The following is a 19,906-nucleotide window of genomic DNA, read 5'->3' as shown; positions in this document are numbered from 1 at the left end:
TTCGCACAGGAGGGTTAACCTGCCCAACAGGACTATCCACAGCTGTTGATTACATTTGCGAAGTTTTTTGTTTTTTGTACAATTTAAAATTTTGAAAGGCGGTTCTTATTGTTCGTATTGTTATTGCCACCATTATTATACTAGCCTAAGAGATTCGCGATTGTTTACGTCTGTGTGATTTTAGGTTTTAGGATTGTCATTCTCTTTCTCCTCCTTGTCAGGCAGGGCATAGTAAATTTGTTTCTCTATCAGACAAGTTGTGAGCACTTTCTTGTGTGGGCCACGGCTGAAGTGCTGGGGAAACTACCTGAGTCTGCAAGGGTGACTGACTGGCCTGAAGTTGCTTAGATGTTGAACACAGCAGAGTGACATCAGAACTAGGGGCCCAGGGGAAGGCTTCAGGGCAGTTTGCTGTGGGAGAAATTTAACTGGGCAGGCTTGGTGGCACAAGCCTGTAATGTCAGCATTCAGGGGGTGAAGGAGGAGGCAGGAGACCCCACAAACTTGATGGTAGCCTTTGCTAGGTATCATAACCCTGTTTCAAAGAACCAAAAAACGGGAGGTGTCCCTGTGTGGTAGAGTGCAAGCCCAGCATGTTGCAAAGTGGTAGGTTCCATTCCCAGTGCTGGGAAGAGAAGATACTGTGAACTGTTGCTTTCGTTCATCTATTACCTGTTAGCAGGCTTTGTGATTCTAGCCTCTGAGTGTGTGTGTGTGTGTGTGTGTGTGTGTGTGTGTGTGTGTGTGCGCGCACATGTGCTTGTGTCTGTGTTCAGGCACACATGTGTAATGTGGAACACTGACCCTACTTTTGCTGGACTGTTAGAAACAGTAGCTAATTTTTTTTTGTTTTGTTTTGTTTTTGTTGCTTCTAGACTCATGCAGATAACCAGGGCATTGAGAACATAGGAAATTATACTTCTAGAAGTGGGCTGCTGCTATGACCTACGTTTCCTGTTTCCTTCCTAGGTGCCCTTTCCTAACTCTTGTCAACAACGGGCCTTTTTTTTTTTTTTTAGACTTAGAGTACTCTGGGGTAGTTGGGAGAGCAGTTGGGGTCTAGTTTGGGGAGCATACCTTCTCACACATGCAACACCTTATGATTCTCTGTCTATATGGACGAATGTTCATCGAGGTCTTACTATCACGCTTGTCCCCCTAAAGGCTGTCACTGTCTTCAAGTAGGGGTGCAGGTGGGACTGATGAGTTCAGTACTCCTAGTGACTGCGGGAAAGGAGGCGCCTGGCCTGGGTGGGAGGGCCTGACTCTAACTCCCTGCCTGGGTTTAATGAGCTCGGAGCTCGGGAGGGCTGCTTTTCGCCACCTTTTATTTGGTCAGACAGGGGGCTCAATAAATCTTTAGTTCCATGGACTCCCCTGGTGGAGTTGTTGAAGGAGAAAGCTTTTTGCAAATGACTGGAAAGCCCTTTGCAAATATAAAGTGCTTATTTAGATGCAAACTAAAAATCCAAGGTGCCTGTGACTCATCTGGTACCTATTGTGCTCGCAGCAAAGGCGCGGAGGCTAGCTTGTGTGATGGGTGCCATTTGAGAGCCACTTAAAGAACTCTCTGGTGAATGAATTTGGTTGCATTATTCCGGAGCTCCTCTCCGAGGACTCTAATTTTCACCGCTTTGGTTGTGTCCTCCTTTTCTGACACGTTCTCAGCGGCCTCCTTGAGTTAGCACTGACCCAGGATTCGGTGGGAGGGGACCGACCTGCTGCGAAGACGCGGGAGCCGTGGGATGGGGGCTTGTGATCTGAGGCTCTCCACTCTGATTTTTAAAAAGGAAAAAGGCGGCTTTAATCCAAGCATCCAGAGCCAAGCCTAAGAATCTAATGACAATAGTATTTATTACTTGCTTTCAAAATCCCTTTTATCATTTCCTTTTCTTTTCCTATCTCTTACCACCCAGCTATTACGGACCAGGGCTTCATGACCAAAAAAGTACTGAATCCATTTGGTCAAGTTTGTCAGGCTGATGACTGGCATTGTGTGAAGCCCAAAGGTCTGTGTGAATAACCGCATTTCTAATGAATTGACCAGCTATCTGGCATCACATGAACAGATTTTAATGCTGTGTATTTCACACTGCTGGGAAGGAGAATGGAGACAGCTTTTCTGAAGCCCATTTTCATTCCTGGAAGGGGGTGGGGAGCTCTGTTTTGAGGTTTGCTGAGGACAGTCCATTATGAAATGTAAGCCCCTGCCCCATTGAGACTGGAGGCACAGCTCTTCCTTCAGTTTTTAAGGGAGCACGATGCATCCTGGGAGCTTTCTTATATGAGACAGAAGATTATTCAAAGTTTATTCTTATTGGTTGGGGTTTAAGTGGTGAAAGGTGAAGTGTGTGTTAATATGGTTGTAGCCAGCAAAATGATGCCTTTCTGCAAATAAGAGAATAGTGGGCCTGCCTGGTAGGCAAATTGCAAAAGGGACACCCTCTTCTGGCCAACTGAGTCCAAGGAAGCACCAGCTGCATCCTGTTCTCACACCCCCCTTCTTTAAGGCCCAAGCTCCAAGCTTGGTGTGTGTGTGTGTGTGTGTGTGTGTGTTGAACATATAGGTCACTCACCAGCCTCTGTGTGAAAGCATGTGTGTTGAATAAACAGGTGTACACTCGTGGAGATAGAGAAGGTCAGAGGCTGGGAAAGGAGGGAGAGGCAGTTCAAGACTCTCTCTAGAACTCTCTTCATTTTGTCAATGGTGGTCGGTGACTCAGCACCACCCTGCTGCCTGCAGCAACCTCTCAAAGACCTCATCCCAGGTGCATCCTGGGTAGAAAAGAACCTCAGGCTGGGTCAGTATGAGGCAGAGTAGGAGTCTATGAGGGAAAAAGTAGTAGCAGGTTTAAATTCAGGCATTAGGGGAAGGAGAGATTTAGGGAAAGAGCAGTGTATACCCAAGACATGGGAATGAACTTCTCAGGAGTCACATTTACATGCCTTTATGTGATTTGAATGGCTTCTGAAGTTACATTTTTAAAAGGGTTTAAAGCAACCCCTGACCCGATTTTCCCATCTTTTGGTAAATGAAGTCATAGAGTAGTTTCTAGGCTACACTAGAGAGGTGTACACGCTGATGAGATAAAACCATAGATGTGGTTAATATTCATCATGCAGGCTAGCCTCAAACTCTTGATCCACCTGCCTCTGTCTCTTCAGCATTTTCCTACTAGCATGCATCCCAGCTTTAGAGAGGTATATAAGACAGGAGCAAAGGTCAGTATAAGGCATTCATTGTTCTCCAGCCATGCTGAGGAGAGGCGGCAGGGTCAGCCCATTGAGCCCGAGGCAGTAGTAAAAGCTAGTGGCCTGATACTTTGCTTTTCTGAACTTCAGCTTGAAGTTTAAACCCCACTACCAGTCTCTGGGTCTTTTATTTTTTGTGCTACATGAAGGAGAAAGGGGGAATAATGGGGAGGGAGGTTTAGGTAAGGGGAGCGGAAGAGAGGCTATGGCAGAGGAGGGGTGAGAAGAGGGATCACTAAGGATGCTTGAAAAGTGTGATATCTATTCTTGCTTGATAACTTGATTATGTTTGAGATTAACTAAAATCCAAAAAAAAATGGAGGGCACACCTTTGAAGGATTTTTCCTTAATTTGAAGTAGGAAGATCCTCTTCTAATCTGGATCTTGAGGCAGGAAGACACACCTTTAATCTGAGCTACACCTTCTGCTGGAAGCCCATATAAGGGCTTGGAAGAAGGAAGTTTTTGCTCTTTTCCTGATTGCTCTCACCTTGCTGGCAAGTCTATTTCTTCCCTGGCATTACAGCCTACTTCTTTGGGATTCCAGCATCTAGAGAAGACCAGTTGAGACATGTAGCCTCATGGACTTAGCAACTTCTGGATTCTTGAACTTTCTGTTCATAGCCTGCCATTGTTGAGTTAGCTGGAACACAGCCTGTAAGTCATTCTAATAAATCCCCTATATACATATATCTTGAGATTCATCTTATAAATCCTGTTAATCTAGATAACCCTGACCAATACAAAAAGCTATATATAAATCTACTATTTTATAGGTTTCATATAAATTCACATGTATGTATGTATGTATATTCATATGAAAAGGTTTAATTGGAGTTACCCTGCATAGAAGATAATGCTTATCTCAGAAGCCATGGGTGTGGGATACCTCCCTTGAGTTGTTGATCAAGGGTGCCCTGGTGCCCTTGATGGTAACACCCTATTGCTAAAGATATTATACACTTTTGGTCACAGAACATGGGGAAATCAAGTTGGTACTGACCAGGAAACTTTCTTCCTGATGACTACTTTTCATAATACAGGGAGATGCTATGTAGGGTTCTGGAAGTGAAAGTGGGGAGTTATCAACATTCTTCCATAGCTTTTAACTTTGTGAAGCACAATAGTGACTGGTGTGGCAAGATGTGTCCATAGATACAGTAGTGGCATTTATGTTATAGGGATAACGAATGTTTTCTAATTAGATTTAAGGCCTGCTCCACAGGAAGAAATGAATGCCCCATACTGTAAATCTGACCCATAGCTGGGGAAGCTCACAGGCCCTGGGGCTAAACCTACTGCCATTATTCTGTTAAACAGATATAGTATCAAGCTACTCTCTAAATTCACACCTTTGTACTCACAGATTAGTGCAGCCTTTATACCTCACCAGAGAAGTTTCTTTGTGCAGTGGATATAGTTAATTCAGAAACTCACATTTGCTCAAAGGGCAGAGAATAAGTCAGAACAAATGGGACATCTATATCCTTTCAACACTAAGGCTCAAGTATCATTGCAGAAGAAAGAGCAAAAAGATTCTAAGAGCCAGAAGTCAGAGAAGAGCCAAGTGAAACTGTTTTCTGGACATTACATGACTTGTGAATTCCCAGTAGCTATGGTTATCTGCACAAGATTGAGTCTCATCAATATTCTATCATGAAAGGGAAGGGTCCACCCTTAACTGAGTAGCTATTGACAGTTGATGACTTCTGGGGACAGAGAGTTAGCTTCCTTAAAGGATATGGCCCCTGGTAGGTTGGCTACACTCCAATGGATGACTATACCAATTAGTATATATGTAGCACAAATTGAACTCAGGATGATTAAAAAGAAAAGGAAAAAAAAAAAAAGGATGTGAAGTTTGGAAGGGGTGAGGAGGTGGGACTGGATCTGGGAGAAGGTAGGTGGAGGAATAGGAATTAATATGATCAAATATGTTATAAGAAATTCTGAAAGAATAAAAACATTGTATTAAAATATTCATGGTTGTGGTAAAAGAAAAATAGTTCCCATAGCCTCATAGGAGTGGTCTTATTGGAGTAGGTGTGGTCTTGTTGGAGGAAGCATGTCACTGGGGTGGGCTTTGAGGTTTCAGATGTTCAATCCAGGCCCAATGTTGTTCTCTCTTCCTACTGCCTGCTGATAAGGATATAAAATTCTCAGTTACCTCTCCAGAGCCATATTTACCTGCCTATCTCCATGCTTCCTACCATAATGATAAGGTACTAAACCTTTGAACTATAAGCCAGCCCCAGTTAAATGCTTTCCTGTATAAGAGTTGCCATGATCATGGTGTCTCTTCACAACAATAGAAAACCTCAGTAAAACAACGGTCAACTTAGATGGCTTAAGAGTCATGTGGGAGACCCACCCTTGGGCATGGCTGTGAAGGTATTTCCAGAGAGGTTTAACTGAAGAGGGAAGACTTTCCTTGAATATGGGTTGCCCTAGCCTCATAACTGAATAAAGCCGGCACTGGACTGAATAAAGCCAGGAACAAGAGGAAATCATTCAAGGGCCAGCATTCACCTCTTTTTACTTCCTAACTGTGTGAGCAATGTGACTAGACACCTCTTGCTCCTGCTGAAGTGCCTTCTCTGACATGATAAACTGTACCCACCGATTGCGAACCAAAACAAACCCTTAAGTTGTCCTTGTCTGGCATTTTGCCATAGCAACAAGAGAAGTAACTAATTTAATAGGTTAGGAAGGTCAAAGGGATTCTTATAACAATAAGTTACAAGGGAGTTGAGAAATGCATCTTGACTGCAAGCAGATTTATGATCTTGTTTATAGAGTCTCAGTTATACCTGGGGAGGGATAAGGTTAATCTCAAAGGTCTTATATGCTTTGGTTTTAAGCATAATTTATTATTTCTTTAGCATTCTTACTTGAAATAGCACTATAAAAAAAGGAATATTATTATCTCTATGTAGGTGTGCTGGCTGATTTTGTCAACTTGACACAAATTTAGACGTATCTGGGAAGAGGGAATCTTAATTGAGAAAATGCTTCCATGAGATTGGTCTGTAGGCAAGTCTGTGGGGCTATTTTCTTGCCTAGCGATTAATGGGAGAGGCTCCAGCACCTCGTGGGTGGTGCTATCCTGGGCTGGTGGTCCTGGGTGCTATAAGAAAGCAGGTTTGGAGGGCTGGCGAGGTGGCTTATTGGTTAAGAATGCTGACTGCATTTTTAGAGGACTTGGGCTCAGTTCCTAGCACCTACATAGCAGCTCACAACCATCTTTAACTCCAGTTCTGATAGATCTGATTCCCTATTTTGGCCTTCAAGGGCACTGCTCAGACAACACACCCATATGCATTAAAAAGAAAAAAAAAAAAAAAAAAAAAAAAAAAACTCAAAATCTGTTTTTAAAAGAGGGCTGGCAAGATGGATCATTTGTAACCAGAGTTCATCCTTCAGGACTCACATGCAGGAAGGAGACAACCAACTCCCAAAGTTGTTCCCTGTCCTCCTCCACCACACACACACACACACACACACACACACACACACACACACACATACACACACACGGTGAATTAATAAATAAAGTTGTAAAAATTTAATAAACAAGAATGTTTATTTAAAAAGTAAAAAGAAAGCAGACTGAGCAATCCAGGAGTGCGAACCAGTAGCAGCAGTCTCCCACAGCTCTGCTTGGTCCCCTCACCCATCCTTGCCTCGTTTGAGTTCTTGCTCTCACTTCTGATAATTCTTTTTCTCTCCAAGTTGTTTTATCATAATGATAGAAACATAACTAAGGCAGTAGCCAATCTTCATGGCAAAGTTGTGCCAAAACTCTTGACTCTGAGCTGCTGGGACTTCAATTAGATTCAAGAATGAGAGAATACTTCCCATTTTTGTGTCCCCTTAACTTTCCCTGTCTTTCTTTATGTCTTGTCTTACTTTGAAGATAGATAACCCTCTCCCACCCTCTCATGTCCATGAAGATGCCCATTGTGGGAGAAACAATGGCAACTCTAAGCCAGGGACCTTTGAGTTCAGCTTAGTAAGGCAAACCCGATATTTGTATACAATTAAATACTTTTTGGTATACTTTCAGTGGAGTAATTGTATACTATGTGAATTCTTTTTCCATAGATATGTTTTTAAAAAAAGTGTTAGGAGTTTTATATTTTTAGCTCTAACATGCACGTCTGTTGCATAATTTCTGGACGTTTAGTTCATGTTTTAGAGACTATACAAATAGTAGGTTTGTCTTACTATTGCCGTTAGCAGCCCAGTCTAAACACTTACCTAAGGCCTAGGTCCTTATGACCTCTATTTTTTCCTGCCATGCCTATTACAGAGCTTTAATCAAGAATACTAAGCCAAACTCAATGGTCCCTGGCTTTGGGTAGCCAGTTTCTCTCTTCACTATGTAGGCCAGGGTAGTCTCAAAACTCCTAGAAATCTGCTTGCCTTTGCATCTCGAGTGCTGGGATTAAAGGTGTGTACGACTAAGCCTGCCTTAATACTGCTTTTCTAAATGGTCATGTTGTCAAACTACTTTCTAAAGATGTGTGTTTGCACCCACAGATCAGTGCTGCTTCCAACCTTGGTCAGAGAAGTGGTGGTTAATTCAGAGGCCCATTCTTGTGTAAAACGCTGAAAACAAATGACTGTGAGTGCTCAGCTGTAGATGGGGACGTCTGTATCAAACCCCGTCCCTACCCTGAGGCTCAGAAAACACTGGAGAAGAAGAGGCAGAAAGAATGTAAGAGCTGGAGGAGTGCTGGGAAATGCTTCCCTCTGGACTTGGTGTGGCTGTTGCACACAGGAACTCACAGCAGTATCAGTTACCTTCCTCCCCACCATCCATGATTTGCATATGATCCAGTCAGTTATTCCAGCATGGAGGGAGAAGGGCCTTCTGAGGCCCCGTTCTTATTGGCAGTTGAGGGAGGGAAAGTAATTCTGCTTTAGGAATGTGACCACTGGTAGGTTCTCCATGCCCCAGTGGATTACCTCATGCCCACAGGCATATGGGTACCACTAATTGGACTCAGTGTGCTGAAATAATTAAGTATAAAAGGATGACATAAAGTTGGGAAGATGTGGAGGCATTCCCTGGGGGAATTAGGGGTAGGTAAGATTAAGGTATGCTTTATACATGTGTGAAAATTCTGAGACTAAACACAAATTAGTTAGGAAAGAAAGGAAGAAAGAAAGAAGGAAAGGAAGGAAGGAAGGAAGGAAAAAGGGCTGGAGAAATGATTCGGTGGTTAAGAGTGCTGGCTATTCTTCCAGAGAACCGTGTTCAATTCACAGCACCCACACAGGGGCCCAGCCATTTGTAACCCCAGTCCCAAGGATATTTGATGCTCTTTTCTGGGTTCCTGGGCCACTTCATGAACATGGCTTAGAGATAGAAATGCAGGCAACGCCAAAACCACTTAAAAATAAACATAGAAAAATAAAAGTAAGAAAAATGAATGCAGATTACTTGAGAGTGAGTGTGGCCATGTCAAATCCTTGTATAGACCAATGAGATGCTGGAAGGTCTTGAGTTGGGCAGTGAAATTGGAGCTACACTTCTGAGGAGTTCTTCAGAGAGTTTGAAGGGCCTGGCAGATGGTTATGGAACATCAATGAGAGGTCACTGGAACCTCAAGTAAACAAGGGCAGCAAGAAAGGAAGAACAGAGGCAAACTGAAAACAAATCACGAAAATAGAGTTGTAAGTGTCTAATGGTTGAGGGTGGTAGCTATGGGTCAAAGAAAATAAAAGATTTATGAATAGGGACAGCTCCAGTGAGAGATTATTAGTGAGGATGTTTTGCTGTTTAGTATTAAGGTAGGAAAGAGGGGTACAGCTGGAAATTTGGTGAGTTTCACAACTAAACGTAGGGTGGTTCATTTGGACTCACATAGACATGAATTCAAACTCTGGCATGGTCTCATTCTAGCTGTAGGACTCTAACAGATTATCTAGGTATGAGGAGGTAAAGGTAATGCCACCTTGGAGTTGTTAAGAAGAAATGAATTAATGTGTAGCCAAGTTTAGCTCACATGGTAAATTGTCAGTAAACAGCATCTAAATGACCCTTATACTGCCCGTATAGCCAGGGTCTCCCCAAGCTCCCACAACCAGGATGAGAGGTGGCTAATAGCCCAAACGACCTCTATTCTACCTGTATGACTGAGGTCAGGCTGGACCCTTTCCTAAGCCCTTAATCATCTGGTACAGGTAGTCTATTTCTAGACCTCATCTTGAAAGAAATGACATGGACCTTGATTTGAGTTTTGATGCAGTTTTGCTTCCTTGTGCACTGGGGATTGTGTTACACCAGCAAAGTTTTTTTTTTTTTTTTCTCTAGAAGTTTGATCCAATTTGGTGGAATCCAGCTGAACTGAGTTTTCCTTTTTACCTCTTTGTGGTTCATTTCCCTGCCTGCTGTGACACCTGCAGGGACCCCACCTAGCTCAGGGTATCTTGTTCAGGTGAGGGAGAGTAAGAGGAGGGCAAAAAAAAAAAAAAAAACCGAACAAACAAGGGCAGTGGGTTCAGGGACTCTTTAAAGTGCTGTGGCACAGAACAAAGCCAGGGTGTCAGAAATCTACTCCAGTAATGAAAGAGCGCGCATTTAGAAAATATAATGTACTGTCTTTTCCCTTTAAAAAAGATGAGCGCGCACGTGTGTGTGTGTGTGTGTGTGTGTGTGTGTGTGTGTGTGTGCGCGCGTGCCTGAGGAAGCCAGAGGAGGGCATCAGATTTCCCTGAATCTGAAGTTACAGGTTGTTCAGTTTGCCCAATGTGGGTGCTGGGAACTGAACTCCTGTCCTCTGAAAGGGCAGGAAGTGCTTTTAACAACTGAGCCATCTCTCTAGTCCCTACTCCCTTTTTTTAAAAAACGCTGTAAGGGACATGTGTGGGTCACATGCTTTCTAAAATTGCCTTTCTTTCTTTATCCCTTCTTCTCTCCCAACTGGGAAAAATGCCTATGCTTCTTTCTCTTACCCTTCCCCTTTCTCTCTTCCCTCTCCAACCAACCAAACAACCAAACAAATAGACCGAGGTAGGCGAGGATAGTTCAGTGAAAACAAAAAGGAAAGAGGCCAAATGCTTAGTAGCTGGAGGTTGATGCAGAACAACACAGGGACCTGGCAACAATGTAGAATAAGATACTTCATAGCTGTCTGAGACCAACTGCCATGTCTTCACTTTGCTTTTTATTTCGCTAACCCTGCAAAGTCTCCAGTTCCCATCATGCATCTGATACCCCAACATATCCCAAAGCCCTACACAAGAACTGAAAAGGGAAAGCACCAATTTGTAACAAATCCTGATTCTCAACTTTGACCCAATAATATTCACCTCCGCTCCTAGAGTTTTCCTATAAGATCCTGTCCTAGACCCTGGGAAGCATGATTCTCTTGAGAAGTCCACACTCTTTTCTCCCCTATTGTTGTGTGTTAATTATACAATATGGCCTCCCTATTCTTCCTTTGTTTCTTCTGAACTCTTTCTCTGAAGGTAACAAAAACTTGGAGACATTGGCTAGAGATCTCAATCTGCTCTGTCTCTCTGAGAGAGTTCCCCAGCTTTCATCAGCAATCAAATCAACTCCAGGATTCCCTACTAACTCACAACCTACTTTATGTCTTTTTCTCTTCTCTTCCCATTCCTTCCAATTAGGAATCACAAAAGCCCTAAAGGATAATGGGAAAGCAAACCCGGGGTGGAGTGGAATGGGGAGGGGGGTGGGGTGGGGGTGGGTCGGCTGGAAGGGAGAAAAGGCTAATCAACCTTATAGGGCAATTATTTCTGTTCACAATTTCCCCCGTCATGTGCAAGCCTTGTTTTAAAAGAAAAAACAAGGAAGGGAATGTAGCCGTGACAAGTTCCCTTGGAAGTTCCCAATATCTTAAATGAATATCTCCTGTACCCCTTAGGGCCACCTGTCTCTTAAGCCTGGAAGGGGACTTCCAGCCCTACCTGTCTATGCTGATCGCACAGAGGTTCAGGATGCTGGCTGTACACATCATGACATCCAGGGTGACAAAAACATCACAGCAAATTCGGCTGAAATTCCAGATTCCACCTGTCACCTGGGCGTTAGAGACAAGAAAGGTGTTAGTGTTTCCCCCAGGAAGGGACAATAACCCAATCAACTCTCTTGCCTTCCCTAAGCTGCTCATCATAGATGCCAATGCACCTTCCTGGCTCCCCATGGTGGGGGCCATCAGTACCAGAGGACTGACAGGCACAAAGGGTGTGCCAGGATGTCTGGGATTGATTGTTAAGGAAGGGACAGACTAGAAGACTGCTATTGCTAGGAGAGATCTTCAAGATTAATGAGCACAGGGAATCTCAGAGTGGCTCACAGTGGGATATTCATTAAAGATGGAAATTTCTGAATACCCCATAGACCCAGTGACTCAGAGTCCCCGGATCTGAGCTCATGGACATTCATCTTAAAAATAAGCACACCCCAGTTGTACCAAGGTTTTGGCAGTCAAACTTGAGGTTCAATCCCAGGGGTGTTCCTTGTAGTTAAGTGGTATGTGTATAGATACATCTTAGCCCACAGATGCACAGCTGTTAGTAAAAGAGTTTGGGTAGCTGCCCAATATGTGCCTTGTGCCAAAACTGCCTCTCTGAAGCTCTCTGCCCAGTAGAGAGCCCACCATGTGCTCAGGAAATAAGCTAAGAACACATTTTACATAAAACATGACTCCAAAACAAAAATCTCCTCCTTGACTTTAGGTTGTAAAACGTGGAAACATTGTAAGATAACTGTGAGAAGAAGACTAATCAGTGTGACTGCCTATGACCCCCCCCAACCCTGTGACCCAACTGCTAAGAAGTGGGAGAAGGTGAAGATCAGAGGAAACAGGATGGCCCTCAGCTAGGTGAGGCTCTCTGTGACCTATTGCCTGTGCACATTGAATCAACCTCCATAGCTCCTGTGAGTAACACAGAAAGCATGAGAGATTAAGGCAAATCAATTCATAAGGGAGCGTATTTCTATTTTATTTTTGCATGTTTATATAACCTAGTTAAATAAGCAAGATGTATCAGAGACAATGCTAGTTTTTGAATGTCCATATACTGGCACTTTTAGGCTCTGAGGTGGATGGGTTACTATTCTGGAGGATCATGGTTCCCAGTTGAGAGTTTGTGCCACTGGCTGTTGATGTATTTTTGGTGTCCTCCTGAACAGGTTTGATGGCTGTCTAAGAGAAGGGATGGAAACAAATAGCCCCAACAAATGTTGGTGACTGTGAGTAAAGGAGGTGCTGTCCTCTGTCTGACCCTCATCTGCCATCCTTTTGATAATTTCTGTCATACAGTGAAGTAAGACCTGAAGGGTCCATCCTCCTTCCCCAATAACTTCTCCTGGAGTTTATTTTCCTCTCAGTCTCCCATTTAATCTCTATATTTGGTCATCTTCAGGCTGTTTTGAAAAGTGCTGGCCGAAGATGCTTTGTTTAAAAGCAACCATGAAAAGTTAGAACAAGTGAAGTGGTCATATGTGTTCACTTGGTTCTGGATTTGCTTTCTTTCAGTTAGACCACTTGGCTCTGGATAAATAGAGGCCTAACATAAACTTATGCTGAGAACGGAAATCTTCTCAGAAGGGGAGTTTATACATTTTGATCTGTAGAGTCATCACATAGAGATGCAAGAGAGACAGGGGTGAAAGATGATTTTGATTACACAGGACAATTGCATGATGTGACCCCCCCCCCCGCCACTGAATTTTGTGTTCCTAATTTAATTCAACACAAGTCTACCATGCAACTGGAGTTTTGACTTGGAGAAAACCTACCTTTTCCCCTTCATGTAACTGAGTGAGTATGAGTGCCTGTGTGTTGTGGGAAGTTTAAAGGAGAGAGGATAGGACTACACTCAACCTGAGAGCTTTCTGGTGGTTCATTCACTCATTCTTCCATTTGTGTATTTACCCAACAAGCACTTGGGGAGCTGTAATAGTCCACAGAGGGAAGGCACAGTATGTGTGTTAAAAGGTTTTGCAAAATGTATTACAGGGTATATCCTTGAACACTTACATGAAACTGGAGAAAGAAGGCATTCTTTATTATTATTATTACTACTCCCATTATATGTGTGTATGTGTTCATGGTGTAGATTGGCACACATCCCAGGGCATGAGTGTAGAAATCAGAAGAAAACTTGGTGGAGTCAGTTTCTCTCCTTTCACTTTCATGTGGGTTCCGGGGATTGAACTTGGGCTGTCAGGCTTGTGGGGTAAACTTTTACCTAATGAGCCATCTCACCATACCTGTACAAGGCATTCTTAAATACACTAACTAGGTATCAGTATGAGTGCCTAGTACAGTTAATACAAACTAACACTTAATGAAAATTTCTCCTACTTGTATCACTTACCCACATGACCCATTCCAGGAATTTCTACAACTTTGAAACTTCCAATTTTGAAAGCTGGCTTTGTTTTTTTATTGTATGTCCTATTACAGTTTTTTGAGGTGTGTATAATTTGATAGGAGATTAAATGACTGTTACTTAACCAACTCAATAATGGTGGGGCTATTCACTTGTTCACTGCTGCTCTGGAGCTCCTAGAGCAGGGGTTAGGCATGCAAATACCTCTGTCAAGAGTGAGTGGTCTCTGACATACTGAAAACCATTTATTGAATGCTTGCTAAGTGCCTGCAAAGCATTTTGCCTCCTAATGCTGATTATAATCCCCTAGGGGAAGACTGTGAAGCAGAAGGTACCTATTTGCAGGAGCCCTTCTAAAAAATCCCTCAAGCTCTTTGGCTCTGTTGTTTGACTTTGGTGGGGTAGAAGACTGGGATTATTGAGGGATGGAATGTCACAAGTGGAGAGTTATCTGGGCTTAGTGCCTGTAGAAAAATACCCATTTACTTTATTTCTTAAAAAAGTATTTATTTCATGTGCCTGAGTGTTTGCCTGCTTTTGTATATGTGCACTACCTGTGCATGATGCCCACGGAGGTCAGAAGAGGGTATTGGATCCTCTGGAACTGTAGTGACAGATGGTTGTGAACCATGGTCTGGGTACTAAGAACTGAACCTGGATCCTTTGGAAGAACAGCCAGTACTCCTAACTGCTGAGTGCCCCCCCCCCCCACATTCCCTTGCTTTTGCTTTTAACCATTGTCTCTGGCCTGAAGTTCTCAAGATAAATCTCTTGGGATGTATTGCTAAAGTCAGCAGACATCCAGCATCCATCAACCTTAGAGCTAAAAATGTTCTAACTTCACATCTGAAACTATGGAAGAGATCTTCCTCCTCCATAGCTCACCTGGCAGGTGTCCCAATCAAAGTTATTTCTCCCTTGTATTGTTTTTGACTTTCTCTCTTCTCTGAGAATAAGGTCACTCACATTTGCCTCAGAATAAAGGATTTGTATCTTTCAAGCCATGGTTGGAGAGGCAGATGGGACATTGGATGCAGACAGTGTTGCTATAGAGAATCACACAGGGAGGAACAGCTTATGGAAAAGAATGAAATGAATGGACACAAAGGGAAAAGGGAAAGTAAATCAGGTGAGGCTTTTGTCTAGGGCATGGGTACCTTTCTGACTGGGGCTGCTGATGAGGTGGGGGGGGGCTGGGTGGAAGGACACAGTGCCGTTTCCCTCTGGAGTAAGACTCCCATTCTGTCTGTCTGTTTGTTTCCCTTTTCCAGAACCTGCCATCAGAAAGCCCATTTTCTCCTCGATCTTAGCCAAGTGTCAAGAAGAAAACAACCTGATTAGCTGATTGATTGAAATGATTCCCACTAAGATGCCATCACTTAACTTTTCTGGGAGCTTACTCATTAAAATAAGCCTGTAGCTTGCTGGTAGGACACACACACACACACACACACACACACACACACACACACACACACACATATACTATAATATATATATATAGTATATGTGTGTGTGTGTGTGTGTGTGTGTGTGTGTGTGTCTCACATGTGAATCTTTATACTACAGTCTCCCACACCATGTAAATAACTGTAAAGGATAAAAATCAAAAGTGTTAAAACCGTGATAAGTAAGCAGCTCACATCATTTCAGAACAACTCAGTCAGGCAACTATGATGCCTAGTCTGTAGGTAAATGGAGACTTGGGGTGGCGTATTTACTTTAGAACACACAGCTAGCTAAAAGAGCTACACTTTTAAACTCTTCCTGTCAATAGTGACTACTCTTGTCTTGGCCCAGCACTTCCAAGAAGCTCACAGTTCAAGTCTGCCCTCAGCATTAGAGGGAGGAGCATGACCTTTGTCCACCCATGTAGCCAGAAAGCCACTGGTTACTTGACTGCTTACAGGCTTGAGAGGTGGCATGGTGGGGTGTGTTGGAATGAGTTTAACCTGGCTTTGTCCCCCAGGGTCTCTGAAGATAGCTCCTGCATGAGTTGAGAGAGTATGCGTGAATGGGCGTGGAGGAGTTGAGGACCGAAACCAGAGATCCTAAGAAAGTAATGGATGCAATGTGATAAGTGTTGACAGAGATAAATACAAAGTGCTGAGAGATCATAAAAGGTGAAGTCATTTTTGGAATTAAAGCAGAATTTTTAAAAATCTGATTGATTTAGGGCTCTTTAGAGATTGTTTTTTTCACCTAAATTCTGATGAATAACTCACTTCTGAATTACAGGCAGCCAGGTGGTGTTACTCTCACTTGCTAATGAACACGGCTAATTCCCTGTGGCAATATTTGGAGAGGGTGGGAGGAAGCAAGATCGTGTGTCTTCAGGTACTGAAGTTGGCTATTGATTTCCAGCAGAAATCACAGTCTAAAGCAGTATTTCTCAGACTTACTGATTGTAAGTGGCAGTCCCCAAATCACCAAAGGCTCCTGTTAAACTAATGACTCACAGGCCTCACTGTGGAAACTAAGTTCCTTGAAGGAATTTTACGGCCTGGGAGGATCTGAATGGTTGGGGGGTGGGGGCCTAATATTATCTTCAGAAACAGTTGTCCCGACAACAGGGCTCTAAAAACACTAATATTTGAGACAGGATTTCACAGATTCCTGCCTCAAGTTCCCTAGTGCTGGGATTACAGGTATATACCATGGTTTATTCATGTTTGGGGTGTTGGGGAATGAGTCCAGGTCCTCATGAACTCTAGACAGATACTGAACTACTGAGTCACACCCTCAGTGTTCTTTAAGCATCCTTTTTCTTTGTTTGTTTTTTGAAACAGGGTCTCACTATTCTTTCTTTCTGTTTGTTTGTTTGTTTCCAGCCCAGATTCTTGCATTTTTTTAGCCAGGAAAATTTGTGTCTCCTAGGATATGGCAGTTTCAAACTTAACTCATTATGCATATGATGCAGGGATTCACGCCAACTCCTATAACAAAAACTCCAAAGCCTCCTCTCCAACCAATAGATAGACTTGGAAGAGAGCTTCGTGGTCCCCCATTGGCAAGAATTGCACCCCTTATTAGAATTGAAGTTACAGAAAATAGATAACATCAGTTCTTTAAAAAGAGTTTGGGGACCAAAGATTTGAGGATGAGGGTGAAGTGAGGTTGGAGGATGAGAAGTTCCAGAGACAAATGGAAGATTGGAAACACCTTCAACTGCATTCTACACATAACAACACAATAGCCATTTTAAAAGCATTGTCAGAGAAGCTGGGGCTGTGTAAATATAACATAAAGACTCTCCTTGGCCCAGGGCTTTTGTGCCTCAGACCTTTCCTCATCCCTTGACCCACTCCCATTCTGGGGAGTATTTTGCTTTTTCTCAACAAAAGTCTCTATTTCTGTCACTACCCATGTGTCCATGGTCCAATTGTCCCAGGATACAAGATCCTAGGAATCTCAGTGGATACACTCTGGATTTGATCTATACCTATCACATGAGGACAACTAAGTTTTATGTACTGTTTTTTGGTTTTGATTTTTTTTTTTTTAATAAAAGTAGGTGTATGTGTCTAATGGCCACCTCACATGCTAAAGAAGGGAACAGATAGGATTTTAAGAACTAAGGCCAGTGGGTGAAGAAAACAGTTAGGGTTTTTAAAAGTGTACCAAGGCTATAAAATTGACCAAACACTTGATACTGCCTTACTGTGTTTCCCTGCCAGGCCTGGAACTACATAAATCAGGCTGGTCTCAAAATCACGGATGAAGGCATGGGTGTAATGATTTCATTAGACCCAAGATAAATGATAAATGGGTGTTTTATTTGGGGAACAACTTAGAACGATAAAGAACCGCTGCAGCCTTTCTCTGCCCTTCCGATCGGCTCTGCAACCGAAGAGAAAGTGATGAGAGATAGAGACCACCACTCCTGCTTTCCTCTTTCCGCTTCCGGCTGCACCTGAAGCCACGCCTAAACAGGGTGTGGCCCCTGTTACAGGTTCACAGGCAAGATTCCACTACACAGGGAGGTCAGCCTGCCTATGTTTCTTGAGTGCTGGGATTAAAGGCATGTGCTGCCACTCTAGGCTAAGACTATTTAATGAATATTGGGAAAATAGCAAAAAAATTTGTTACCAGTTTAGCATGAGAAAAAATACCGTCCTTTTCTTTTGAAGCCATAATTCAGGGTGCAATAAATAGACATATAGGATCCCTCATTTACTGATTATGAAAATTAGTTTCATTTCTTATATACTCAGGTCCAAATTAGAGCTATCTGCCTCACGATGAGAGTTTACTGGTATTACTTAGTCTAAGTTTTTGATGTTGTACAAGGTTGCAAGTCAGGTCTGTTGTAACTCTTGTGTTTTTTATCCTTAAAAAACGAAGAAGTCAATATTTTAACAAACTTAATGCAAAATAGTCCTGGCCATTCTACCTCTAGTTAGGCTGGTTGGTCTTTTGAGACACAATCTAACTATGGAATCTTGGCTGTTCTGTAACTCACTATATAGACTACCCAGGCTGGTCTTGAACACAGATCTGTCACTCTCTGCTATCCAAGTACTGGAATTTAAGGCATAAGTCACCACACCTGACTTTTTAGGCATAGTTTATTCCAGGGATCTCTGGGGGTTCATGTTCTCTTTCTCAGAATGTTTTTAAATGCACAAAGGATTACTAGTATTACCACTTAGTATTTCAAGATGTCTGCAACAACCATGATGTAATTTGGAAATGTAAATGTCTGTGAATTCTACTGGTGACAGTAGAACTTTTGCTAAGGACTGATGCCAATATTCATACATGAAGGGAAATGTTCAACATCAGTTTAATGAAAGTAAGCAATTTTATTTTGATTTATGTTGATGCAATCTCCAGGGAGCAAAGCACACAACTTAGTAAAATGTAACAGACTGTCCATGCTGTAAGATGAAGGGGTCAATGTGGGGCTTAGTCACCCTTTCGCCAGAAAAGGACCAATTAAAGCACACCACCACTAATTCTATGTATCTTCTCAATTTTAGTTCATCCTTTGCTGTGAAATGTAAGACTGCCACAGACATAGTTGGAGAGAAATTTGGTTCGTTTTGTTCCTGGTCTGGTCAAACTGAAACTCAATTCATCTTCCGTTAACAATTTCTGTTTTCCAGTTTCCTTTGGAACAGAGGGAACCTACAGTGGTGACTTGTGGATGTGAATATCTGGTAACAGTTTTGGGTTCAGCCATGAAGGAAGAAAACCCGCTGCTCACCCCCACACAGTTGGAGTGTGGAGAACTGTCAGCTGCTGGGACTCTTTTCCTTCTCTCCCATTGGTGTAGGCATTGGCTGCCTAGTCATGTATATCAGTGGATTGGTAGAGAGAAAGGCTTTGAATTTGCCTAGTACTCGGTTTTGTGATTGGGGGGGGGGGTTCCTGGTAAATGCTTGCAGTCCTGTCCTTGCCTTGTATGACACTCTTCGTGTGTGAGTGTGTGTGTGTGTGTGTGTGTGTGTGTGTGTGTGTGTGTGTGTGTGTGGTGGGGATTGAACCCAGGGCCTTGCACGTGCCAGGCAAGAGCCTCACGACTGAACAACATCTTCTGCTCTCTTTGGGGTGCCAGAGGCCCTGGAAATTCACTGCAGCTCCCTTGGTGGCAGCCTCAGCTCTTTTCAAAGTTCTCTGCTAAGATGAAGCTGGGATTCTTGATGGAGCCACAGAAATGAATTTCTGAAGTTACATCTCAAAAGTTTGCCGAAGGACTTGAATGAGACCAGAGCATATTTCTTGAAATATATTAATTCTATAGCCGATTAGAGAAAACCCTAGGTCACAATGTCATGCCAGAGCTTTATTATTTTTAATTCTAGCTTAACTTTGATTTTTATTTTAATAGAGATACTCTCTTTTTACCCTACAGGTCCTTTGAGTATATATTATGGCTTCCAGTTTAGTGTTTTTATGGGCTACCCAAGTATGCAAATTATTTCTCTGAGTCTATATCTGTTTTTTTCTTAGGCTGCTTTCCTTCTGGTGGCTTGTTTTGTTCTATTCTGATGTATTTGTTTTTGTTTTATGTTACTATTCCCTTGTATTCTCTAGTGAGAGACAGAAAGGGAGTGAGTCTGGGTGGCAAGGGAGGTAGGTGGGAAGGGACTGGGAGGGGTAGAGGGAGGGGAAACAGTAATCAGAAAAATCTGTTTTCAATTAAAGGGAAAAAAGAGACATCTAGTCTTCTAAGTTCTTCAGAGGGATAGTGAAGATACTTAGAGTACAGTTATGTTTCTAAAAAATTGCATTCATTAAATCGTAAGATGAAAGTTTTGTTAAGTATTGAGTACAGA

At 42.7% G+C, this 19,906-nt stretch overlaps 1 protein-coding gene across 1 annotated transcript in view; it reads right to left on the bottom strand.

The window, feature by feature from the left end:
* The window catches only part of Drd3 (dopamine receptor D3), a 55,208-nt gene that overhangs the window by 18,935 nt on the left and 16,367 nt on the right, over window positions 1-19,906 (bottom strand). The window contains exon 3 of the mRNA XM_051191509.1: window positions 11,193-11,305. Within this exon, the coding sequence (XP_051047466.1) occupies window positions 11,193-11,305 (113 nt within the window). The remainder of the gene's footprint in view (window positions 1-11,192; window positions 11,306-19,906) is intronic.

Source organism: Phodopus roborovskii, unplaced genomic scaffold (genome assembly GCF_943737965.1).
Source record: "Phodopus roborovskii unplaced genomic scaffold, PHOROB, whole genome shotgun sequence".
Lineage (NCBI taxonomy): Eukaryota > Metazoa > Chordata > Mammalia > Rodentia > Cricetidae > Phodopus > Phodopus roborovskii.
Note: the sequence above shows the minus strand (reverse complement) of the source record. Positions and strands in the feature narration are given on the sequence as shown.